At 44.7% G+C, this 27038-nt stretch overlaps 1 protein-coding gene across 1 annotated transcript in view; it reads right to left on the bottom strand.

Annotated features, from left to right (window-relative positions):
• The window catches only part of SPAG17 (sperm associated antigen 17), a gene marked incomplete in the record, with an annotated part of 227908 nt that overhangs the window by 107285 nt on the left and 93585 nt on the right, over positions 1-27038 (bottom strand). The window contains 5 exon segments of the mRNA XM_073614557.1: positions 1476-1547; positions 1550-1614; positions 2799-2975; positions 3413-3590; positions 7610-7741. Of these exon segments, the coding sequence (XP_073470658.1) occupies positions 1476-1547; positions 1550-1614; positions 2799-2975; positions 3413-3590; positions 7610-7741 (624 nt within the window).

The raw sequence follows: 27038 nt of genomic DNA, 5'->3' as shown, positions 1-27038 counted from the left end.
GGGGGGTGAGATGGAAGAAGGGGGGTGAGATGGAAGAAGGGGGGGTGAGAGGGGAAGAAGGGGGGTGAGAGGGAGGAAGGGGGATGAGAGGGAGGAAGGGGATGATGGAGAGGGATGGAGAGGGATGAAGGGAGGAAGGGGGATGAGAGGGAGAAGGGGGGTGAGAGGGAGGAAGGGGGGTGAGAGGGAGGAAGGGGGGTGAAGAGAGGGAAGGAGGGGGGGGTGAGAGGGGAAGGAGGGGGGATGAAGGAGGGGGTGAGGGAAGGAGGGGGTGAGAGGGAAGAAGGGGGGTGAGAGGGACGAAGGGGGGTGAGAGGAAGAAGGGGGTGAGAGGGGAAGAAGGGGGGTGAGAGGGAGAAGAGGGGGTGAGAGGGAGAAGGGGGGTGAGAGGGGAAGAAGGGGGGTGAGAGGGAAGAAGGGGGGTGAGAGGGAAGAAGGGGGGTGAGAGGGAGAAGGGGGGTGAGAGGGAGAAGGAGGGGTGAGAGGGAATGGAGCGAGGAAGGAGGGGGTGAGAGGGAAGGAAGAGGGTGAGAGGGAAGGAAGAGGGTGAGAGGGAAGGAAGGGGGTGGAGGGAGGGAGGGGGGGATGAGAGGAGGGGGATGAGAGGAGGGAGGGGGATGAGAGGGAAGGAGAGGGAAGAAGGAGGATGAGAGAAGAAGGGGGATGAGAGGGAAGAAGGGGGATGAGAGGAAGAGGAGGTGGAGGGAAGGAGGGGGGTGAGAGGGAAGAAGGGGGTGAGAGGGAAGGAAGGGGGTGAGAGGGAAGGAAGGGGTGAGAGGGAAGAAGGGGGTGAGAGGGAGGGAGGGGATGAGAGGTAAGGAGGAGGAAGAGAGAAGAGGAAGGAGAGGCAGAAGGAGAGAAGAAGATAGATAGAGAGAGAAGACAAGGGAGAGAGAACAAGGGAGAGAGAGAAGAGAGGGAGAGAGAGAAGAGAGAGGGAGAGGAAGAGTGAGGGATGAGAGAAGAGAGAAGGAGAGGAGAGAGTAGAGGGAGAGAGAAGAGAGAGGGAGGACGAGAGAGGAGAGAGAGAGAGGGAGAGAGAAGAGAGAGGGAGAGAGAAGAGAGGGATGAGAGAAGAGAGGGAGAGAGAAGAGAGGGAGAGAGAGAGAGGAAGAAGGAGAGAGAGAGAGGAAGGAAGAAAAAAGAAGACAGAGAGCCAGAGAGAATGAGATCGGGCGGTTGAGAAATTGAAAAATTGTGGGGGTGGAAAAAGGGTGGAAAGAGAGGTAGGATGAAGGAGGGAAGGAAGAAAAGGATTGTGTGGAAGTGAGAAAAGGATGAAGACAGTAGGAGGTGGTATGAAGGAGAAGTGGGAAATTGTGGAAGAAAGAAAGAAGAAGGTGAAAGCAAGGGAGGGGAGAATGAAGGTAGAAGGTACGGGAGGAGGGGGAAGACCATGGCGGTGTGTCTGTCAGGGTGTCACCTGCTGGCTCGGTATCAGTCCAGTCCTCTGTGGGTTGGACGTTCTCTTTCACCAGGATGTTGGCAAGTCGTGCGATCTGAGATAATGGTGATCCGCTCTTCCCACTTTCCAGGATTGGTTCCAGGGTACCTTCCAGAACACTTCCAGGGATCTGGTGACAGACATTCTCCTCTGTGTCTCGGCTTCTACAGCTGGAGAAACGAAAGGGCATTACAAAGAAGAAAAAAAGATGAAAGGTGGAAGGAAAAAGAAGGACGAAGAAGAAGAAAGAAGAAGAAGAAGGAAGACGGAAAGAAGAAGAAAGAAAGAAGAAAGGAAGATGGAAGAAGAAAAAGAGTAAGAAGAAGGAAGAAAGAGAAGGAAAGAAAGAAGAAGGAAGAAAGAGGGAAGAAAGAAAGAAGGAAGAAAGAAAGAAGAAAGAAGAAGAAGAATGTTGTGTCCTTTACATTTCCTTTGAGCTGCAGCAAAGAATATCTTCCTTCTTGGCCATCTTCTGCAATCTACCGATCGCCCTGCACCCCCCATGTAATGGAGATGAAGAGATACGGACATGTTTGTGGTCTATATCAGGAGAGCAGCCGAAGGTGACAACCATGGCTCCCTCCTTAGATATAATATAGGAGTGATGTAGCCATCCAGGGACAGGAAGTGTGTAATTTCCAGGATTACCCGTTGAAAATAAAGCAAAAGAAGTTTAAAAAAAGAAAAAGAATGCAGCCACCACACCAAGAACTAGTAAGTTACACCATATTACATTTTTGGTTTTGGGTTTAGATACACTTTAAATTCTCCTCATTGAGTAGCAATGTAACACTTATTTTAGTCTATTGCTGATCAGCAACAGAGTTGAATATCGATTTTAATATCGATCGTGGTTTTCTCTGAGTCCATCCAAGATTTCTCCTATGCTTATCTTGTGTTGAGCCCTGATGAAAGGGGTGGTGTTGACCCCCGAAATGTGTTGCTTGCTTTTATGACCTGTTTACCAATATTTAATTTGATCTTGGATCTTAACATTTTCAAATCAAATTGAAGAAAATATTGAGCTACCGTTGGGTGCCCATCGAGTGAAGCCACCTCGCCAGAGCTATTAAGCTTGTTTGATGTTTTTCTTCACCTATATATAAGGTCGATCATTCCCAGCGCCTCTAAATATGTTCTTCTGCACTGAAATCCCAAGCTTAGCTGTCAGTCCCAGCACAGATGTCTCAGCACAGAAACCAATGCCACTCATAGACACATATATGCCACGTGTGGGTGTTAAAGCTTTGATTTCATATTCCTCACATCAGACCTTCCTATGGCATCGATCCCATTCACAAGGTTATCAAAATCGCCAGCACTGACCCCTCCACAAGACTTAGTTATACTCTACCTTCTGGCTCCGCCTCCCCCTGTGCCGGATCCGCTGGCAGGCTGGTGTAGTTCTGGGACGACATCCTGATGACGCTGGACACGTGGATGCCCAGATCGGCCAGCAGGACGAGGATCTGTGGTTGGTAGACTCCGAGTACGATGATATAGTGCTGGACTCCATCGTCTGGCTCATCATCTGTGGAAAAGACAACATGGCGGCTCCGTGAGCAACATACACCGACCACTGCGCCAACCATGGCATTGTGCCAAAATTACAGAATCAGGGATCGGATATGGCTGGGTTTTTGGTGTAATTGGCCCACCGGGGGAACTGCACAGGAACCCCACCCTGCAGGAACAAAGTATAATATTTCAACAGATCTAAGCAGGAAGAGGGAGAAATCAACGGGGGAACTGCGCAGCACTGGACCCCCACCCTGTAGAAACAAAATATAACACTTCAACAGATCTAAGCAGGAAGAGGGAGAAATCAATGGGGGAAGTACGCAGCACTGGACCCCCACCCTACAGGAACAAAGTATAACTAGACCCGTGCACCCCTTTTCTTCCAAAATCAATGTTTTGGCTGGAGATCCTCTTTAGTACTGTTTTTCCGACATTGACCATTATTACCTATATAAGCATTGTCATCCTCCTCTTCCCCCCGCCGCTTCAGGGTGGTCTCTTTCTTCACAGGGGGAGGAGTCTCGGGGACCTTTCCTTTGCCTTTTCCTTTGGCTGAACCCTTGGCACTGGATGGTTTAGCCTTGGCACCCTTCACCGCCTTCTGCTTCGGTTTGTCCTCCGCAGACTGAAACATACCAAACAAACTTTAGTATCAGATGCCTAAATATCGGCAATGTTAAAATAAATGCAATAATAAAAATGGACTTCAGTGTGAGAACCTGAGCGTGTCTGTGTGCAGAGTTCTGCAGACAGAATTATGCACTGTTGCAAATCTCTGTGCAGGTGCATGTGGGCACAGATGTGCAAACAGTGGCACCAACCGGGCCATTTACCACTTGGGTACCAGTCTGTATACACTCCTTCATTACTAGGCCATTTTTCAGTGCTGTGAAGGTTTGACCCAGCCTGTCCCTGCCTTCCATATCTGTACCGTCTCCCCTGGCTGTAGCTGACCCAGCCTGTCCCTGCCTTTCATGCTGGCATCATCTTGTCCGGCTGTTGCTGACCCAGCCTGTCCCTGTCTTCCATAATGGTACAGTCTAATCCGGCTGTTGCTGACCCAGCCAGTCCCTGTCTTCCATATCAGTATGTCCCCCCCCCCCCGGCTTTTGCTGATCTGGCTTGTCCCTGCCTGCTAAATTGGTACCATCTTGCCCAGCTGTTGCTGACCCGGCCTGTCCCCTCCTCCATATCGGTACAGTCTCCCCCAGCTATTGCTGACTGGCCTGTCCCTGTCTTTCATATCATTACTGTCTTCCCTGGATGCTGCTGACCCGGCCCGTCCCCGCCTTCCATATCAATACCATCTTCCCTGACTACTGACCTAACCTGCCCTGCCTTCCATAATAATACTATCTTTCACAGCTGTTGCTGACCCGACCGGTCACTGTCTTCCATATCAGTATTGTCTCTCCCACATGTTGCTGACCTGACCTGTCCCCATCTTCCATATCAGTACCATCTTCCACAGCTGTTGTTGACCCGGCCTGTCCCTGCCTCCTATATCAATACCGCTTCCACCTACCTGTTGCTGATCTACACCTAACCCTGCCTTCCATATCAGTAACATCTTGCCCCGTTGTTGCTGACCTGACCTGTCCCTGCCATTCGTATCAGTACGGTCTTCCCCACCTGTTGCTGACCCAGCCTGCCCCCGCCCTCCATATCAGTATCGTCTCCCCTGTTTGTTGCTGACCAGGCCTGTTCCTGGCTTCCATATTGGTACAGTCCCTCCAGGCTGTTGCTGACCCAGTCTGTCCCTGCCTTCCATTTCAGTACCGTCTCCCCTGGCTGTTGCTGACCCAGCCGGTTCCTGCCTTCCATATCAGTACTGTCTCCCCTGGCTGTTGCTGACCCAGCCTGTCCCTGCCTTCCATGCTGGTATCATCTTGTCCAGATGTTGCTGACCCAGCCTGTCCCTGCCTTCCATATCTGTACCGTCTCCCCTGGCTGTTGCTGACCCAGCCTGTCCCTGCTTTCCATGCTGGCATCATCTTGCCTGGCTGTGGCTGACCCAGCCTGTCCCTGTCTTCCATAATGGTACAGTCTAATCCGGCTGTTGCTGACCCAGCCAGTCCCTGTCTTCCATATCAATATCCCCCCCCCCCCCGGCTTTTGCTGATCTGGCTTGTCCCTGCCTGCTAAATTGGTACCATCTTGCCTGGCTGTTGCTGACCTGGCCTAACCCTGCCTTTCATATCAGTGCCATCTTTCACGGCTGCTTTTGACCCGGCCTGTCCCTGCCTCCTATATCAATACTGCTTCTACCCAGCTGTTGCTGACCTACATCTAACCCTGCCTTCCATATCAGTAATATCTTGCCCCATGGTTGCTGACCTGACCTGTCCCTGCCATTCATATCAGTACGGTCTTCCCCACCTGTTGCTGACCCAGCCTGCCCCCGCCTTCCATATCAGTATCATCTCCCCTGTTTGTTGCTGACCAGGCCTGTTCCTGGCTTCCATATTGGTACAGTCTCTCCAGGCTGTTGCTGACCCTGGCCTGTTTCCCATGTCTATCCTCATTGGTGAACCGCAACTTCTGTCACCTGCAGGCATGTGATGACAGCACTAACCATAACCTCCCCCAGCACCCATGTCACTCTTTATCCCCCACACTATGCCCCGCTACCCAGAGATGCTTGGACTGGAGCAGTAGAAGAGGCCACCGCTTACCTTTTCTGGATGGGATCATATAAAGATACAAACCCTCATGATCAATTCTTATCGGTTTAATTGAAAATACATTCTGAAGTTAATCAGATGACAAACATGGCCACTTTAGGGAATTGTGCAACGTGGTTCACTCAACTAATGAGCAGCAGGAGGTAAACTCAAAAGTAGATGAGAGCCACATGTGACTCTCGAGCCACTGGTTAGGGACCACCACTCGGAGGCTGAGCAGTTAGATCACAGAGCCCCTCGTCAGATGTGTTTATTGTAAAATGAAATCTGGGTAACGTCTCCCATCTGGAGCTGTGTTCCCGTCTCCTCTAATTCCTCTATACACAATATCCAATATTATCCAGATCACACGGCTGTGTTTATCCTCAACACTCCGACATTTCCCAAACCGACAGCTCGCCCGCTACCGAACGTCTGACAGAGAGCAGGCCCCTACCAATAAAGACACCGACCAATCACAGGCTCCGTTCCAGAAGTATAACCTGCATTAGGTTCTGAAAAGATCAAATCTGATTGGCCGCTGGCAGGTATAGGTTCCTAAATACTCAGGGGGCCCCTAAGCAGAGAAAAACGGATTCCTGGGCTCTCCGCAAGGTGAAAATATTCCCAGTTATTAGGATTGGCTCTTCAGTATGGACAACACAATGATGAGGCTCACCATTCCCCAGGCCTCATAGAGCGACTCAACTAGAATATATAAAAAGACCAACACGGCTGTGCTGTGCAGCAGAGCTGTGCAAATCTCAGAGCTGGATGGACAGAAATACAAATCCTTTAACAGGTAAAACATCTCCCACGTGGAAATTTCATTCATGTATTTCGCGATGTGCCCGGAGTTCAGCTTTAACTACTTACGGACCGCCTGCCGCCATTATACGGCGACTGTTTGAAGTGGAATATCGTTGTTATGGCAGCCAATAGCTACCGTAACCCCGGTATCCTCTTCAACGGCGGACGGTCCTCTTTCGGATAAAAGTAGTCTCCACGACAGATTTGCCGTAATAATGTTACGCCGAGTAAATTGATACCCAGAATGTCACGCTTCAAAATTGCGCCTGTTCGTGGAATGGCGACAAATCTCCATAGGCGACGTTTAAGAATTTCTACAGGTTGTGTGTTTTGAGTTACAGAGGAGGTCTAGGTCTAGAATTATTGCTCTCGCTTTAACGATTGCAGCGATACCTCACATGTGTGGTTTGAACACCGTTTTCATATGCGGGCTTGACTTACATGTGCGTTCGCTTCTGCGCATGAGCTCGGTGGGACGGGGCGTTTTAATTTTCTTCTCTTTTTTTTTTTTTTGCAAAAAAAAAAGACATTTATTTTATTTTTATTGCATTTAAGTGAAAATATGAAATGTGAAATCTTTTTGACCCCAGATCTCACATTAAAGAGGACCTGTCACGCTTTTTTTCTATTACAAGAGATGTTTACATTCCTTGTAATAGGAATAAAAGTGACCCAAATTCTTTTTATTTTAAAAGGACAGTGTAAAAAAATTAAATAAAAAAGGTAAAAAAAAAAAAAAAAAAAAAAAAATTAAAGCGCCCTGTCCCCCCAAGCTCGTGCGCAGAAGTGAACGCTTATGTAAGTCGCGCCCGCATATGAAAACGCTGTTCAAAAAACCACACATGTGAGGTATCGCCGCGATCGGTAGAGCGAGAGCAACAATTCTAGCACTAAACCTCGCCTTGAACTCAAAACTGGTAACCTGTAAAAATTTTTAAACGTTGCCTGGAGATTCATCGCCATTCCATGAGCATGCGCAATTTTGAAGCGTGACATGTTGGGTATCAATTTACTCGCAGTAACATTATCTTTCACAATATAAAAAAAAATGTTTGGGGGGTCTAAGTAATTTTCTAGCAAAAAAAAAAAAGATTTTAACTTGTAAACACTGAGTGTGATAAATAGGCTCGGTCCTTAACTAGTTCAGGTCTTTGGGGTCCTCTGCGCTCACCTTCTGCTCGGCTTCCCTCCTCTGCAGGTCTCTTTGTTTGATGGTCAAGAATTGGAACTTCAGCAGTTTGGCGATGAGGGGAAGAGGTAAGTTCTCTCCGCTGTCCAGGAGGGTCTTTGCTGCTTCTGTGACCTGCAGGGGGAAGAGATACAACAAGGTCACCACATACCGCATAGTACAAAGATCACCGGACTCCATACTAAGGGTGGCGGGATGGGAGCATTCAAAGGTGTGAGCAATCATTTCAGCATCATTAAAAGGTAAGTACAGCGTTTTTAGGGTTAGGATTGGTAATAGGATAACGTAAGGGTAAGGAGGTAAGTGTTACAGACAAGGTAAGTGATGGGAGATATCGTTCAGGGTCAGGAAAAGGAGTGAAGTGCTAAGGAAGTGTAAAAAGGAACATGAAGGGGTCAATTTTTAAATCATTCGCACATTCGTCATGAACAATTCCCGCAATTTGCCTAATAGGTTTATTTCCCATAATGGTCAGCTCCATCTAGTGGCCATAATGCAGCATCACCATAATTTGCCTAATAGTTTTTTTTCTTATGATCAGCTCCATCTAGTGGCCATAATACAGCACAATTGTAATTTGCTCAATAGATTTATTTAGATTTATTTACTATTTTTTTTTATTTATCACTTATTTACTATGATTTGATTTATTATGATTTATTTACTTATTTATTATTGACTTATTTACTATGATTTATTATAATTTATTTACTTATTTATTATTTACTTATTATTTACTTATTTACTATGATTTATTATGATTTATTTACTTATTTACCATGGTACGCACCAGGCTACTTACTATTTTTTTTTATTTATTACTTATTTACAATAAATTTATTTACTATGATCATCAGCATCCTCTAGTGGCCATAATGCGGCAGCACCGTAATTTGCCTAAAAGATTTACTTGCTATGATCGTCAGCCCCCATCTAATGACCACAATGCAAGTTTTTCCTAAAATATCTCAATCAGGAAAATACTGCATTATGCCCACTAGATGGAGCTGCTGATCACAGGAAATAAATCTATTAGGTACATTATGATGATGTCAAAGAGATACTGTCACCAGCCCATACAGGACAACAAGACAAAGTCTTTGGATAGCCTTCCTCGTCCCCTCGCAGGATATACATTCCCACCTGGGTTCCTCTACTGCCTTCACAGTCCATGAAAGCCCACAATGATGGCTTGCTTCACTGATAGTGACAGCTCTTTGGATCTCATATTGAGAGTTGACAGCAACAGATTCCAAATGCAAACAGCAAACTTAAAATTAACTCTGGACCTTTTATCTGCTCCTTGTAAATGGGATAACGAGGGAATAACACACACCTGGCCATGGAACAGCTGAGCAGCCAATTGTCCCATTACTTTTGGTCCCTTAAAAAGTGGGAGGCACATATACAAACTGTTGTAATTCCTACAACGTTCACCTGATTTTGATGTAAATACCCTCAAATTAAAGCCGAAAGTCTGCAGTTAAAGCACATCTTGTTCATTTCATTTCAAATCCATTGTGGTGGTGTATAGAGCCGAAAAGATTAGAATTGTGTCGATGTCCCAATATTTATGCACCTGACTGTAAATTATTGCATGCGGCAAATAAAGCTCAATATACAAAAGAAAAAGAAAGATTACGTACCACAAAATGAAAAACGTGCCAGTAAATATGGCAAAAAAACCATGTGGTAAGCTCTCAAGTCCAATTCACAAACGGAACAGAGAGTAAACAAAAATGCAATATTTATCACCAGGGTTTTGCTGGCCGTATCACATGTGGTGTTTGTCAGAAATAGCGTGGGGGACCACCCCCCCAATAACTGCTTGCTAAGGAGTGTTCCGGGAAGCTGGCCGCCGCTGGGTCCTTAACAACGGATGACTCATCAGCTGTCAGCGGGTTCCCCGCTGACAGCTAAATGTACAAGGAACATTATGCCGGGAATGAAAAATTATTAAAAAAAACAGCGTGGGGTCCCCCCAGTCCATACCAGGCCCTTTGGGTCTGGTATGGAATTTAAGGGGAACCCCCATGCCAAATTTTTTTTTAAAAAATGGCTCGCACCTCCCCCAAAATTCATATCAAACCCTTATCTGAGCATGCAGCCCGGCAGGTCACACCAGGCCACATGCCTTCAACATGGGGGGATGCTTTGGGGCGGGGAGGCTCTGCCCACCCCAAAGCACCTTGTTCCCAAAGGGGACAAGGGCCTCATCCAGCCAACCCTGGGCTGTGGTTGTGGGGGTCTGCAGGTAGGAGGATTATTGGGATCTGGAAGCCCCCTTTAACAAGGGGGCCCCCAGATCCCACCTTCCCCCATGCGAATGAGTATGAGATAAATTGTACCCCTACTCATTCACCAAAAAAAGTGTCAAAAGGAAATAAAAATACACATGCAGTTTTTGACAATTCCCCGATTAAAACAAAAAAGTCCCCCGAAGTAGATCCAACGTCAATCACGACGCCCCTGGCACCGCTGGACCCGGAAAAGAAAAAAAAACCTTGAGCCCCGACAAAGGCTCCCGCTCACTGCCTGCTCCCATGCCTGACAGTTCCTAAATAGCCAAGGGGGGGAGTCACCCAATGATGTCACCGGGTGGCCCCTGCCGCTTGTGACATCACCGGCCAGGAGCATGCCCCAAAGCACCCCCCATGTTGAGGGCACGTGGCCTGGTATGGTTCGGGGGGGGTGCTCACTCGCCCCTCCCTTTCCTGACCCGCCGGGCTGCATCCTCAGATAAGGGTTCAGTATTGATTTTGGGGGGTACTCCATGGTGTTTTTTTTGTAATTTTGGGGAACCCGCAGACAGCTGATGAGTCATCTGTTGTTCTTCCCGGCCCGCTCCCTAGCAACCAGCTCAATGAGATAAACTACCAGATGAAAATATGCGGTAATTACCGCATTCTCAAAACTTTACCGGAGTAATTATTTACTGCACAGTTCTTAGTGAACTGAACATTTCCACAGATTACGGGGTTTGCCGTTATCTCCTTTACGGCTGCCTCAGTTTTAACCTGAATTGCCCACTTTATGACTTGGCAAATCTCGACAGGGGCTCTAACCCTGGCTCCTGCCCTTTCCAAAACAGAATAATACTTCGGAAGCTTGCAATTGTAACTGGGGATCCATCTAGGGTGGTTATGGTACCTGAACTCTGTTAGCTATAGCATTCCCCTGTTTTTGGGATGCGGGGCAGTAATGGGGGCGAGGATGAAGTCTCGCCAGCAATATGGTGGCCCAGGCCAGAGGAGGGGGGTGGGGGGGGGCATCCTCTGCCATAAAAGGGGGCCAATTAGGCTTTCCAAAAGGCAGAGCAGCCTGGTCGGGGTCTGCGCTCCAACTCTGCGGCCTAATTGGGGTGAAATCGGGGTATTGAGTTTCCTGCGAGTGACGACAGCTGCCTCTCCAGATGTGTGGCATTGACCGGCCCTCCAAATATTTCACTTTTTACAGCTGAGGTTTTTTTTACAGCTTGTTTCCACCAAATTTCATACAACTTGCTAACATCTGGCTCCTTCTCCTCCGAGTCCTGTATCCATTTTATTTACTGTGAAATGAATAAAATAATAAAAAAAAAAAAAAAAATGACCCATAAAACTCGTTCATGGCTGCGTTAGCCACGGGCGCTGGGAAGGGGTCTCTCCTCCAGGGGGGGCCGCTAAGAAGCCCAGAAAACGGCTCTAATCTCATCCTAAGACCCGCCGACCTTTGTTGATGTTTTATATTCCTGGACCGAGTTTGGGGTTTATTTATAAATGAAGGAAAAATGAGGTGATGTGAATATTCTGACATCCCCAAACCCCTCCACCCCAAACCCCTCCACCCTCGCTCGCTCTCCAGCCCCATCTTCCCTTCCTTGTAGCAATTAGGCCCAGACCGCATGTGGTGTCAATTTTTGCCGGAGACGATGGGAGAGACGGAGACTGCGCAGTGCGTCCGAGGTCTGCAGCTGCCAGGGGGTCGGCAGTATAAATCGCCATTTATTTATTCGAGCGGTTGCCAAAGTGCAATCACGCTTGTTTTCGACGCTTCCAGGTGACTTCAGACGTGTCCAAGCGCACAGCTGGCGGTACGGCGGCCATATGGGGAACGGAGGCTTGCTCTGGAATGTTATGCTTTTGGTGGAAACCGAAGCCAACGGTACACATTATGAATCTAGGGGGACATATGTTAATATGGGAAGTAGTAGATATATAAATTTAAAAAAAAAGTTAAAGTGAATCTAAAGCCAAAACTTTGTTTTTTATTATTGGAGTGCAGAATGGTTAAAACTTCCGATTTTTTTTTTTTAACTATGTGTCCCATTGGAGAGATTTCCCTTCACTTCCTGCCCTGTGCACACAACAGGAAGTGAGAGGTATAGAACAGGCAGAGGACAGCTTCATCAGGGCAGAGGTTGGTGCCAGTAGTTTTTTAATTTTTTTTATTGTATTATTTTATTTTTATTATTTTATTTTTTATTTTATTTTTTCTTTTCCAATATTTTTTATTGAGATTTTTAACAAAGTGTAAGAATCAGCAGGTACGTCAACATCTGGTATTGTTCATGAAATGCATATCAGGTTAAATATATGCAGAACATGGCGAATCAGTTTATTTTCCTTTTGAACAAATTACTTAATATGAGGGATTAATAAACCAAAACTGTAGTCATTGAAGATATACCCTGCGTAAATTAACAGCGCCATATAAGTACCTGAAGTAAATAAATAAATACCCTTTTCCTACCCTATTATGTCCCACCCCCTCCATTCTAAATCACATGGAGGGGGGAGAAGAACAGGGATGCTACTGCCGTGCAAGTGATGTTACACAACCCCTCCACTAGAGCTCAGTAAGTGGGGGGGGGGGGGGGGGGCGGATGAGACAAACCATGTCTCTGGTTGTGTTCCACCCACATTACATCCTCAGGGTACAGGTCGAAGAACGATTTTATTTTTTATACTTTATTTACACTTTTATTTTTTATTTTTTCCAATTTTATTTTTAATTATTTTTTACAATGTTATTTTTAATTAATTTTTACAATGTTTTATTAAGTTTTACAATTTTATAAATTTTTTTTTACTATTTTTTAAAAATATTTTTTCCAATGTTATTTTTAATTATTTTTTACAATGTTTTATTATGTTTTACAATTTTATAAAATTATTTTTTACTATTTTATTTTTTTTTTTAATTTTTTAAATTTTATTTTTCATTTTTTTCAATGTTTTATTATGTTTTACAATTTTTTTATTATGTTTTAAAATTTTGTTTTTTAACAGTTGTGTTTATTAAATATGTTCAGCAGCATGAACAAGTAAAAGGTATACATAAACCAAATCAAGCAGTCAATAAACAAGAAAATAAACACCATAGATAAATGGTCATTGGAGTCATACAAACATTAATCCAAAACAGTTCCATGATTAGTCTAAGAAACAGCCTAGGGAAATGTAGTGACCAAGAATGCAACATTACCATTACCAAAAGAAGAGGGACAAGGAGAATGGAAGAGTATGGTAAGTAGGGGGAAAAAGAAGAAGGGGAGAAAAAGAAGAAAGGGGGGATATAGAGGGGGGATATAGAGAGGGGGAAGACAGTGGGAAAGGAGTAGTGCGGGTAGGTAGGGTACCATACACAAGGTACAATAGATAACCCTCAGTTATATACCGGGAGATATCAACACCTAAACAGTATTTGCCCTGTGCCTCTATCCAGGCCAGCCCAATTTTGGAATTTTTTTTTTTAATTTATAATTTTATTTTGAATTATTTTTTACATTTTTATTTTTAGTTATTTTTTACATTTTTATTTTGAATTATTTTTTACATTTTTATTTTTAGTTATTTTTTACATTTTTATTTTGAATTATTTTTTACATTTTTATTTTTAATTATTTTTTATATTTTTATTTTTAATTATCATTTACAATTTTATGTTTATCTTTTACAATTTTATTATTTTTTTCAGAATTTTTTTTTTTTTTTAGCAGCCCTGTTGGAGAGCTTTTGGTGAAATATCAGGGGTCTAAACAGACATCTCCCTTTTCAGACTGAGAAAGGAGATTGAAGACACAATCCTCAATCGCCATCTTTGCAGCTTCAGCAGCACAGAATGAATGGAACAGGAAGAGCTCTGTACAGAGGCTTCCTGTTCATTCACAAACTAAAGCATAGTAAGGGACATTTCTTACAGTCAATAGGATGTGTACTTCTGGCCCCTGCATTAGGTGAAATCCTCCTCCGCTGGCCTACCCCCCCCCCCTCACCCCCAATGCCATAATCTTCCAGTGTGGTAAGGGCAGAGCCAAGGAACCTGTGATAGGCACTCATTGAGATTGCTGACAATGTTTGCCCTTTCCACCCCCTCCCCCTTTCACAGAAGATGTACTATCTCTTCTATGAACTAAACACGATCTATGAATGGAGGAGGTGAGCCTTTCATTCATCCGTCATAAAAGGAAGGAGAGATATTTGGGGTCCCTGAGATCAGTGCTGGATTAAACACTGTGGAGGCCCCTATAGGAAGTTGAAACCTCGGGGGCCCAATTTCGGCTCGCTGAGAAGGACCCGAGGTGACGAGAAGGACCCGAGGTGACGAGAAGGACCCAAGGTGACGAGAAGGACCCGAGGTGACGAGAAGGACCCGAGCTGACACTAAGGCCACAACTGTGATGGTGTTTATGATTGGACGGTGGAGTTACACATTAGAGTTTTCTGCTTTAGCCATGTAAAGCCCAGTCAGCGCGGCTCAATTGGCAGCATCGGGTGGAGCGCGGTTTAGTGCCATCAATCCTCCATCACTACAATTCCAGCTAATCCCATAATTCCCCTTCCCCCGATCCCCGGCACTGCACATGGAGGGCGAGACGGCAGAAACTTCACAAACAAGAAACAAATTGCTCACAAATGTGTTTTCAATTTTCCGCTTTCTGAGCAACCAGCAGAAGTACAATTTGTCTCTACAAAGCGTTTTCATCCCGCCGGCTCCACCAAAAAACAATTCTTTGTAGACTATAATGGGGTAAACTGTGAGTCCAAAAAGAGCACGTCACAGACTAGCCAATAACTGTCAGAAGTGAACGAAGAAGTCTGGACAGCCGCACACTGGAAGAAATTTCATATGCCTTTTATTTGTAGAACAGGATCATGAAGTACACAGGGCACCACGGCAGGGTGGTACAGAGTAACAGCTGATGCGTTTCACACTTAAACTAAGTGCTTACTCATAGCCAATAACTGTCATTTTCCCACACCTGATACTATCCTCTACCTCCTCCTATACCTAATATCCCATACCTGTACCTCCTCCTATACCTGATACTATCCTATACCTCCTCCTATACCTGAGATTATCCTATACCTGTACCTTCTCCTATACCTGAGATTATCCTATACCTGTACCTCCTCCTGTACCTGATACTATCCTATACCTGTACCTTCTCCTATACCTCCTCCTATACCTGATATCCCATACCTGTACCTCCTCCTATACCTGAGATTATCCTATACCTGTACCTCCTCCTTTACCTGATACTATCCTATACCTGTACCTTCTCCTATACCTGAGATTATCCTATACCTGTACATCCTCCTATACCTGATACTATCCTATACCTGTACCTCCTCCTATACCTGATACTATCCTATATCTGTACCTCCTCCTATACCTGATATCCCATACCTGTACCTCCTCCTATACCTGATACTATCCTATACCTGTACCTCCTCCTATACCTGATATCCCATACCTGTACCTCCTCCTATACCTGTACCTCCTCCTATACCTGATATCCCATACCTGTACCTCCTCTTATACCTGATATCCCATACCTGTACCTCCTCCTATACCTGAGATTATCCCATACCTGTACCTCCTCCTATACCTGAGATTATCCCATACCTGTACCTCCTCCTATACCTGAGATTATCCCATACCTGTACCTCCTCCTATACCTGAGATTATCCTATACCTCCTCCTATACCTGAGATTATCCTATACCTGTACCTTCTCCTATACCTGATATCCCATACCTGTACCTCCTCCTATACCTGATACTATCCTATACCTCCTCCTATACCTGAGATTATCCTATACCTGTACCTTCTCCTATACTTGAGATTATCCTATACCTGTACCTCCTCCTATACCTGATACTATCCTATACCTCCTCCTATACCTGAGATTATCCCATATCTGTACCTCCTCCTATACCTGATACTATCCTATACCTCCTCCTATACCTGAGATTATCCTATACCTGTACCTTCTCCTATACCTGAGATTATCCTATACCTGATACTATCCTATACCTCCTCCTATACCTGATACTATCCTATACCTCCTCCTATACCTGAGATTATTCTATATCTGTACCTCCTCCTATACCTGATACTATCCTATACCTTCTCCTATACCTGAGATTATCCTATATCTGTACCTGCTCCTATACCTAATATCCCATACCTGTACCTCCTCCTATACCTGATATCCCATACCTGTACCTCCTCCTATACCTGATACTATCCTATACCTCCTCCTATACCTGAGATTATCCTATACCTGTACCTCCTCCTATACCTGATACTATCCTATACCTCCTCCTATACCTGAGATTATCCCATATCTGTACCTCCTCCTATACCTGATACTATCCTATACCTCCTCCTATACCTGAGATTATCCTATACCTGTACCTTATCCTATACCTGAGATTATCCTATACCTGTACCTCCTCCTATACCTGATACTATCCTATACCTCCTCCTATACCTGAGATTATCCTATATCTGTACCTCCTCCTATACCTGATACTATCCCATATCTGTACCTCCTCCTATACCTGACTCTATCCTATATATGTACCTCCCCCTATACCTGATATCCCATACCTGTACCTCCTCCTATACCTGAGATTATCCCATATCTGTACCTCCTCCTATACCTGATACTATCCTATACCTCCTCCTATACTTGAGATTATCCTATACCTGTACCTCCTCCTCCTAATAACCCATACCTGTACCTCCTCCTATACCTGATATCCCATACCTGTACCTCCTCCTATACCTGAGATGATCCTATACCTGTACCTCCTCCTATACCTGATACTATCCTATACCTGTACCTCCTCCTATACCTGATACTATCCTATACCTGTACCTCCTCCTATACCTGATATCCCATACCTGTACCTCCTCCTATACCTGATACTATCCTATATCTGTACCTCCTCCTATACCTGATATCCCATACCTGTACCTCCTCCTATACCTAATATCCCATACCTGTACCTCCTCCTATACCTGAGATTATCCTATACCTGTACCTCCTCCTATACCTGAGATTATCCCATACCTGTACCTCCTCCTATACCTGATACTATCCTATACCTGTACCTCCTATACCTGATATCCCATACCTGTACCTCCTCCTATACCTGATATCCCATACCTGTACATCCTCCTATACCTGATACTATCCTATACCTGTACCTCCTCCTATACCTGATATCCCATACCTGTACCTCCTCCTATACCTGATATCCCATACCTGTACATCCTCCTATACCTGATACTATCCTATACCTGTACCTCCTCCTATACCTGATATCCCATACCTGTACCTCCTCCTATACCTGATATCCCATACCTGTACCTCCTCCTATACCTGATATCCCATACCTGTACCTCCTCCTATACCTGATACTATCCTATACCTGTACCTCCTCCTATACCTGATACCCTATACCTGTACCTCCTCCTATACCTGAGGTTATTACATACCTGTACCTCCTCCTATACCTGAGATTATCCTATACCTGTACCTCCTCCGATACTTGAGATTATCCCATACCTGTACCTCCTCCTATACCTGATACTTCCTATACCTGTACCTCCTCCTATACATGATACTATCCTATACATGTACCTCCTCCTATGCCTGAGATTATCCTATACCTGTACCTCCTCCTATACCTGATACTATCCTATACCTGAGATTATCCTATACCTGAGATTATCCCATACCTGTACCTATCTACTGGTTTGTAGGATTTATCATGACCGTTTGACCACCTGTAATTTAGTGGTCCATTCTTTTTGGTAAGAGGCCTGGTGTGTTGATGTTCGGTGGAGGATTAGTTTGTGCTCACCTAACTTGTGTCTCTGTCTACACCATGGCTGGTTCCAGTTTTTTTCCCTGAACAAGGACTTTAACATAAACACTATGGACTCTTACTTTTAATGTTATGCTCTGAGTGCTGGGTACACCTATTTTTTATACTCCAGGTGCGGCCGGACCAGAGTCTTGTAGAGCGGAAGAATTATTGTTTTATCTCTGGAGTTGATCCCCTTTTTAATGCCAATATTCTGTTTGCTTTGCTTGCAGAAGCTTGGCATTGCATGTCATTGCTGAGCCTATCATCTACTAGGACCCCCAGGTCCTTTTCCATCCTAGATTCCCCCAGAGGTTCTCCCCCCAGTCTATAGATTGCATTCAGATTTTTGCCACCCAAATGCATTATTTTACATTTTTCTACATTGAACCTCATTTGCCATGTAGTCGCCCACCCCATTCATTTGTTCAGATCTTCTTGCAAGGTTTCCACATCCTGCGGAGAAGCTATAGCCCTGCTTAGCTTAGTATCTTCTAAAAACTAGGGATGCACCGATACCATTTTTTTTACAAGGAGTACGGATACTTTTTTTTAGTACTCGCTGATACCAATTACCGATACCTACCGCAACTGTTTTGTTTTTACTTTAGCTGTCAGCCATGGTACAAAGCATTGAAAAGTTATTTACAAATGAAATAGATAAATATTTTTTTTCATTTTGCGCTTTTTCAATGTGAAATGTGTAAATATATGTTAATATATATGTGTAAAAATATTCACTAACAAAGCAAACAAAAAAAAAGTTTTCATTGTTTATTGTTTATAAAATAGGCAAAAACAAGAAAATAATAATTAAATGGAAGAGAAAAGGGAGTTAATTAAGGCTGATTTGAGTAAATGAAGGGTTAATAAGGTGTTAAACAGAAGGAACATTTGTTCATCCCTTTGATCTGCAGATGAAGAAACAGAAAGATTCAAAAAGAAACAATGTTTCTTTTTATTTTAGTGTTTTAGGGCTGAGCAATGTTGTTAATAAACATTGCCAGCTGCTTTTTTTTTTGACAACTCCAATTACCGGACTTCTTTAACACTGCAGCTGTCAACAGGGGAGACCCACCAACAGCTCAAAGAACCGAGCCTGAAAGTATCGGTTTCAGGTATCGGTGCATTTGCACGAGTACCGATACTTGTGCAAATACTCGGTATCTGCACCTAACCGATACTAATATCGGTGCAACCTTACCCCAAACACTGAGATTGAGCTTTTTATCTCATCCTCCAGATCATTTATGAATACATTAAATAGGATTGGTCCCAGCACAGAACCCTGAGGGACCCCACTACCCACCCCTGACCATTCTGAGTACTCCCCATTTATCACCACCCTCTGAACACGCCCTTGTAGCCAGTTTTCAATCCATGTACTCACCCTATGGTAAATGCAAACGGACCTTATTTTGTACAGTAAACGTTTATGGAGAACTGTGTCAAATACTTTTGCAAAATCCAGATACACCACGTCTACGGGCCTTCCTTTATCTAGATGGCAACTCACCTCCTCATAGAAGGTTAGTAGATTGGTTAGGCAAGAACAATTCTTCATAAATCCATGCTGATTACTGCTAATGATACCCTTCTCATTACTAAAATCTTGTATATAGTCCCTTATCATCCCCTTAAAGAGCTTGTATACTATTGATGTTAGGCTAACTGGTCTGTAATTCCCAGGGATGTATCTTGGCCCTTTTTTAAATATTGGTGGTACATCATTGGCTTTTCTCCAATCAGCTGGTATCATTCCAGTCAGTAGAATGTTTGTAAAAATTAGGAACAATGGTCTGGCAATTACCTGACTGAGTTCCTTAAGTACCCTCGGATGCAAGCCATCTGGTCCCTGTGATTTATTAATGTTAAGTTTCCCAAGTCTAATTCTGTCCTCTGTTAACCATGGAGGTGCTTCCTGTGTTGTGTCATGAGGATAAACACTGCAGTTTTGGTTACTGAAGCCTCCCGATTCCCTCGTGAAGACTGAGGAGAAGAATAAATTCAATACTTCTTCTATACCTAAGATTATCCCCCTCATCATCAAATTATTTTTGTAACTGTATTTGCTCCTATTCCTGAGATATCCTGCACCTATACCTAAAATGATATTATATATGTACCTCCCCCGAACGCTGACATTATCCAATACCTGTACCTCCTCCTATATCTGAAATTATGTATACCTCTTCTTCCTAGAACACCTGAGAGTATCCTATACCTGTATCTCCTCCTACACCTGAGATCACCCCATGTCCATGCCTCCACTATACCTGTCATCATACTTTCCTTCTACCTCCTCCTATACCTGGGATTATCTCATACCTGTACCCCATCTATCCCAGAGATTATCTGGGATAGAGACTTCTCTATACCTAAGATTATACTTTACCTGTACACCTCCTCCTATACCTGAGATCATCCCATATCCATGCCTCCACTATACACAAGATCATACTTTACCTCTACATCCTCCTATACCTGGGATTATCACATACCTGTACCCCCTCTATACCGCAGATTATCCCATATCTGTACCTTCTCCAACATTGGATTATTTCATACCTGCACCTCTTCCTTTACCTAAATGTATCCTGTACCTATACCTGAGGTTCTACCCTACCTCCACCTCTTCTATACCTGTGACATTCTTTCTTTCTACCTCCTCCTATACCTGAGATTATCTCTAACCCCCCGTATATATTATACCATACCAGTGCCTCCCCTAGATCTGATATTATACTGTGCCTGTGCCTCCCCTATATATATCATACAGTATTTTACCGTAATTCTCGGTATCTGTTCTTATTCTGTATGTATGGACTCTGCACAGTACCACTTCTCTTGTCCTGTATGCCGGGTGTAATTCTCGGTATATGTTCTTATTCTGTATGTATGGACTCTGCACAGTACTACTTCTCTTGTCCTGTATGTCGGGTGTAATTCTTGGTATCTCTTCTTATTCTGTATGTATGGACTCTGCACAGTACCACTTCTCTTGTCCTGTATGTCAGGTGTAATTCTCGGTATATGTTCTTATTCTGTATGTATGGACTCTGCACAGTACTGCTTCTCCTGTCCTGTATGTCGGGTGTAATTCTCGGTATCTGTTCTTATTCTGTATGTATGGACTCTGCACAGTACTACTTCTCTTGTCCTGTATGTCGGGTGTAGTTCTCTGTATCTGTTCTTATTCTGTATGTATGGACTCTGCACAGTACTACTTCTCTTGTCCTGGATGTCGGGTGTAATTCTCGGTATCTGTTCTTATTCTGTATGTATGGAGATTTTTATTTGTAAAAACAAACAAGATACATAATAACAGACTGACTTAAAATAACATAAATACAACAATTACTGACATGTTGTTTAGGTCAAAAACTTAGCAGTTAAAAAAGGGCATTAATAGGAAACAAATGTCACAATAAGACTCCTTTCCATAAGTCTATACTTCTCCAACATTTCCTAATTTCCAAACCCTTAATCCATCGTAACTCGGATAACACTAAACCTGCAATTTTACTGGAGATAAACTGTTCATTATGCATGGCAACTTTAGTCCTTGCATGCCATTGATAGTACTTGACTACGGTAATGATGATGTACATTGTCCCTCTATCTACACCGTGTATTGTTGGGGGAACACCATAAAGCCTGTCTGAGCAACTTAGGTTTTCCAACCTTTGGATCCCAACTCCAGCAGCTACTTCCTTCCAGACTTCACGGCTTCCCCAACAATCCACCAAGAAATGCTCCATGGACTCCTCCTGATTACAGCCCAAAGGGCAGATCCTTTCAGATGCGGCCAGACCTTTCATGTTCCCCCTCACATACATCTTCCCATGGAGAGACAGCCAGGCAATGTCATGAAACTTTGAGGGTAATCTGGGGCTATTCAACAACTTTAAGCTTTCCTCCATAACAGCTGTAGTGCAGTCTCTGAGTACAAGTGGAGAACAGAAAAAGGTCCTACAGATCCTCCGGTATAACAATTTCCTTGGACTTTTTTCAAGGTAGGATTTCTCAATCCCCCACCTCCTCAGAGACTTCAGAGCTGAGTCCAGATATGGTGGGAGATAACCCTGAGTACATCTCTTCCTCTTGAGAGAACCGCCCCGCATCCAGGACTCTGCACGAGGCAATATCCAGGCCCTAACACTATTTACCCACGGAGGGCCAACATCGGAGTCCAAACACCCAAAATTAACTTTAAGAAACAGAGAATCAAAAAACACCTTAGGATTTATCATATTCAACCCACCCTCTTTGTTCAGCAGGTAAGTAACCCCTCTTTTTATTGGATTCAGTCTATTACCCCAGAAGAGCTGAAAAAACAGACTGAAGAGCCTTACAGAGAAAGATTCTGGCAACGGAAAAACCATAGAGACATATAGAAAGATAGGAATTAAGTACCTCTTCAACATTTTGACCCTTTCTCTGTAGGTCAACTTGCAATTCTTCCATCGCTGAACCCTTGCATTTCCAGCATCCAATTTCTCCTCCCAATTTAGCCTGGCATTATCTTCCCTTCCAAACTTAACCCCTAAGATCTTAAGACAACTTGAAGCTTTTGCAAACTGGGGCAGATCAAAATCTGGATCACCCTGCAGTGTCCAGAGAGCTTCAGTCTTCTCAAAGTTGACAAGAGACCCAGAGGCCTCAGAGTAAGTTCCAATGGAAGCTGCTAGCAACTGGGCCTCATGGGAGGTGGACACCACTACAGTGACATCATCCGCATAAGCGAATACGGATAGGGCCGAGGCATGGGGCACAGGTACCCCCCGAAAATCACACTCCTGCAGTGATCTCAAAAAAGGATCAATGGCAAAAACATATAAGAGGGGACTCAAGGGGCAACCCTGCCTCACCCCAGCCTCAACCCCAAAAGTACCGCCCTGCCACCCATTGATAAGTGGAAAACTCTCAGCTTTCCAGTATAAAGTTCTCAGCCAATCAACAAATAACCTTGGGATACCATACTTTAACAAAGTCGCCCACAGATACCCATGGTCAACCCTGTCAAAAGCTTTAGCTTGGTCTAAACTCACCATATACTTCCCATGCCTAAGAACCTTACACCTCTCAAAAGCTTCCCTCAGGGAAATGAGAGCACCATAAATATTCCGCCCTTTTACCGTGCCATACTGACAGTCTGTCAATAGTGCTGGAGAAAAACACTTCAACCTAGAAAATAATATTTTTGCCAGAATCTTCCGGTCTACATTTAAAAGGGCTATAGGCCTCCAATTCTTGATGTCATTAGGTTCTCTACCCTTGAACAGCAGAACTAAGGATGATACTCTCATGGATGGAGGCATCAGGCGTTTCTCCAAACAACTTTTAAACACATCCACAAGAATCGGAGCCAGGAGCTCTTTAAATTTCTTATAAAATTCAGCTGTAATGCCATCAGGTCCTGGTGCCTTCTTTTGACGTAATTTATCAATAGCTTCCCTAACTTCCTCCACCGTTATGTCTGCTGTCAAAGGAGAAAAATCCAAATTATCAACAACAGGACCTGGAACCGAATCTAAGAACTGTGCCATCTTCTTCTTATCCAAACCCTTCTCCCGAAATAAGTCAGCATAGTATGATCTTACCACTCCCAGAATACCCTCCTGAGACTCCTGCAAAATCCCCTGGGAATCCTTCAGGCCCATCATTAACTTCCTAGTCACCTTGTCCCTACAATTTTCAAAGGGATCAGGTGTCCCTGGGGATCCATAATCCCGTTCAAATACCAGGGAGTTGTATCTGCTATATTGATATTGACTTAGCTCAGATTTTACTTGATCAATCTTCCTCCCTGCCTCCAACCCGCCAGAATAAAGCGACTCCAGCTCTTTCCTCAGCCTGAGATAATAGCTATATCTACTTTTCCCCATTTTAACAGACAACTTCCTCAAGAGAGAAGAGATGTCCTTTTTAACATCCTCCCACCAATCCGCAGTACAGTCATAGAAGTCTAGTCTCTCATCATGGTGTTGCAAGAGGTTCTGTACTTGTTGCTGGACAGATACATCTTCTAAAAGATTAGAGTTTAGCCTCCATAGCCCCCTGCCCATATCAGGATGCTTACAGGTTCCCAGACAAAAGTAAAGGGCCACATGATCTGAGTAAGGTACCAGCTTCTCACTCATATTGGTCACCAATTCTGTAGGACTTACCAGTGCCATATCTAGTCTGCTTTTGATATTACCGCGAAAGAAGGTGAAGCCTGGCTTCCTGCCATTTTGTGCAAAAATATCACTTAAACCGGTTTGCAAAATAATACGATTAAGAACTTTGGAGTCACTACCCACCACCCTACCAGAAGAACGGTCACTTGATGTCCTAGTGACATTAAAGTCTCCTACCATAACCACAGGGACTGATGTAAAAAGATATGATTTCACATCATTAAATAACCCAATTCTTCCTGCTATTGTTTGAGGCCCATATATGTTAATTAATCGGAGTCTCCTGCCGTGAATTGTTACCTCCAATATAAGACATCTTCCCATTGACACCTCAGTGAGTCTATGCACCGTCACATCCTTAGTATTGAAAAGGATGGCAACACCTGCATAAGACTCCACAGCCAAAGACCAAAATGAGGGTCCTGTGTGCCACTCCCTCTCTGCCTCCCGCATAAGTCCAACAGATGTTAGATGTGTCTCTTGTAAAAAATAGACATCAGCATCCAGGTACCTGAGGTGTTCAAAAACGGCATGCCTTGTCCTCCTGTTTTTAATGCTGTTCACATTGCTGGAGACAATGTTTAGAGAAAAACCTGCCATCACAGCAAAGAGGAGAAAAAATAAGACCCCCATTATAAGTCAGAATCGGAGTCACTCTGCTGACTACCAGTTTCCATATCAGATTCTGCGGATCCAGGATCAGGGGGCGGACGCCTTTTAGTGGGCGGGTCATCCTCTGAGCCAGTCGCATACTCTTTTCCCACCCTTTTTAATTCCTGCTCCAGTTCCTGGGCCTCCAGAGAATAGGAACCCACATCCGAATCCGATAACGCTTCATACCTATTGGTGGAAAGTGCCGTACCCACTTCTGGTGCCCCTTTCACTTTTTTAGCTGACTTCTGCACTAATATCCAGTCACTTTCGGGTTTACGGGTAGACTTATCTTTTTTATTCCTCCTCTTCTGACCAGTGATCTTCACAGAGACAGGAACTGGAACAGAAGAGGAGTGTGGGGCCGGCTGCTCCTCAGCCTGCTGAACACTGTCCGCCCGCCCAGGAGTAGTCTCCTGGACCTCCGGGACCACCTCCTCCCTAGTCAATACAGCCCCATTCATTAAAGCTTCCTCCTCTAGTTGTTCTGCTGCAGCCAACAATTCATTGTCTGCAGATTCCCCATCCTTATTATGGAAGGCCTCCGGGCAATCCCTATGGAAATGGCCAAGCCCACCACACAGATTGCACTTAACCTTCTCACAGGTAGAACTGATGTGGCCAACCTCCCCACAAAGATTACACTTCAGGATCGTACAAACATTCGCCACATGGCCAGATTTACCACATTTATAACATAACCTGGGCTGACCTGCATAGAAGCAAACTCCTCTCTCCCGCCCAATGAAAAAAGAGTTTGGCAGGTGATGGGTAACATTGTTACTTTGCCTCAACTTAACAAGAACCCTCCAACCACCCGTCCAGATCCCATCACTGTCTTTAGTTTTTGTCAACTCAGAAACCATTTCACAATGTCTTCTGAGCCAGATGACAACATCCTGGGGGGGCACAGACTCATTCCAGAACATGATGGTAACATTTGCTGTGTCAGGTTTGGAGATGGGAATAAAGATGAAATTCCTCCAACCCTCTTTGTCCCGCAAACCACTGAAACTGGCCCAGAACCTGTCTAAGTCAGACATGAGCTTAAAGCTGACATCATAACCTTGTCTGTCAGGGAGATTGATGACTGCCAGTATGTCTGCAGGAGCAAACCCCATCTGATGACACAGCAACTCCCTTACTACAAACCTCCTATCAGGGAGCTCCTCTCTGGAACCCCTATGCTTCAATCTGACCACATTCCTTCTCTTAAAGGCCTGACCAGTATAATTGTTACTGGTGGAAAAAGAAGGGGCCCCACGGCTCCAGGCATTCCGAGGAGGGACATGACCAGATGGACCAGCATTCCCTTGTGGAGCAGGTGGTGGATCTACCAAAGGGGGGAAATCCTGAGAGTTATTCTGAACTGACTCCTCCATCGTTACATTCTCAGAGCCCTCAGACTGCTGATGACCCCATTCAGATATACCAGCATTGATAACATCAGGATTATTCACCACATCAATATTAGTGACATCATCACTGCACCTCATATCATCATTACTAGTTACCCCAGTGTTACTCCCACCATGAACACCAGTCACCCCAGCATGGCTCCCCACATGAACACCAGTCCCCCCAGCATGGCTCCCCCCAGCATGGCTCCCACCATGAACACCAGTCCCCCCAGCATGGCTCCCACCAGCATGGCTCCCACCATGAACACCAGTCCCCCCAGCATGGCTCCCACCAGGAGTACTAGTGGCAGCAGCACTGTTCTCACAATCCATGTGCTGGGAGTCCACCATGTCACTCCTCTGAGTCTCCTGTACTGTAAATGTCTGCTGGGTTATACTGATGTTCCCACCACCCTCCAGAGCTGGAAGTCCAGCAGGAGGATCTACTCCAACCTCACTGTCCTCCAGAGGCTGCACAGTCTTCCCTTCAGGAGACACGTGTGGTGGCTGCGTGCGTTGGACCGGATCCCCAGAGTCTGACTCTGTAGAAGACTCAATCCTTCCACTCAATCCCGCCTCAAATCGATCACGATTGTGGTACACCTCCGCCACTGGTCCCAGTTCTTCCAGAACAGCATCAATGTCCTTTGACACGCCGGCCAGTTCAATGCCCAGGGAGTTCAGTTTGCTGTCATATAAAATTTCCTTCTTGGGGTTGGCAGCTTTAAGTCTATAAACACAGTCAATCTGCTTCTGGATCTTAGTCTTGGCTTTCCTCAGGGACTCCATTCTTTTTACCAGGAAAGGAATTTTGTCAGCCAGGTGCAGCGCAGGTTCAGACTTTAACACTTTCTGCTTCGCGGCTGCAGGACGCTTGAAATCCTGATCCACCTTCCCATTACCAGTGCTGGTCTGAGGGTCTCTGCTGGGTGTAGATGGTTTCACTGGGGCAGATTGTAGAAAATTATTACCACCCTCCTCTTTATTCTGCTGCAACTTAGAGCGCGATGAACGTCTCTGGCTGCTGCCCACCA

The sequence above is a fragment of the Aquarana catesbeiana genome, linkage group LG02 (genome assembly GCF_042186555.1).
Source record: "Aquarana catesbeiana isolate 2022-GZ linkage group LG02, ASM4218655v1, whole genome shotgun sequence".
Classification (NCBI taxonomy): Eukaryota; Metazoa; Chordata; class Amphibia; order Anura; family Ranidae; genus Aquarana; species Aquarana catesbeiana.
The sequence above is the reverse complement of the archived record's forward strand: the minus strand, read 5'-3'. Positions and strand labels throughout refer to the sequence as shown.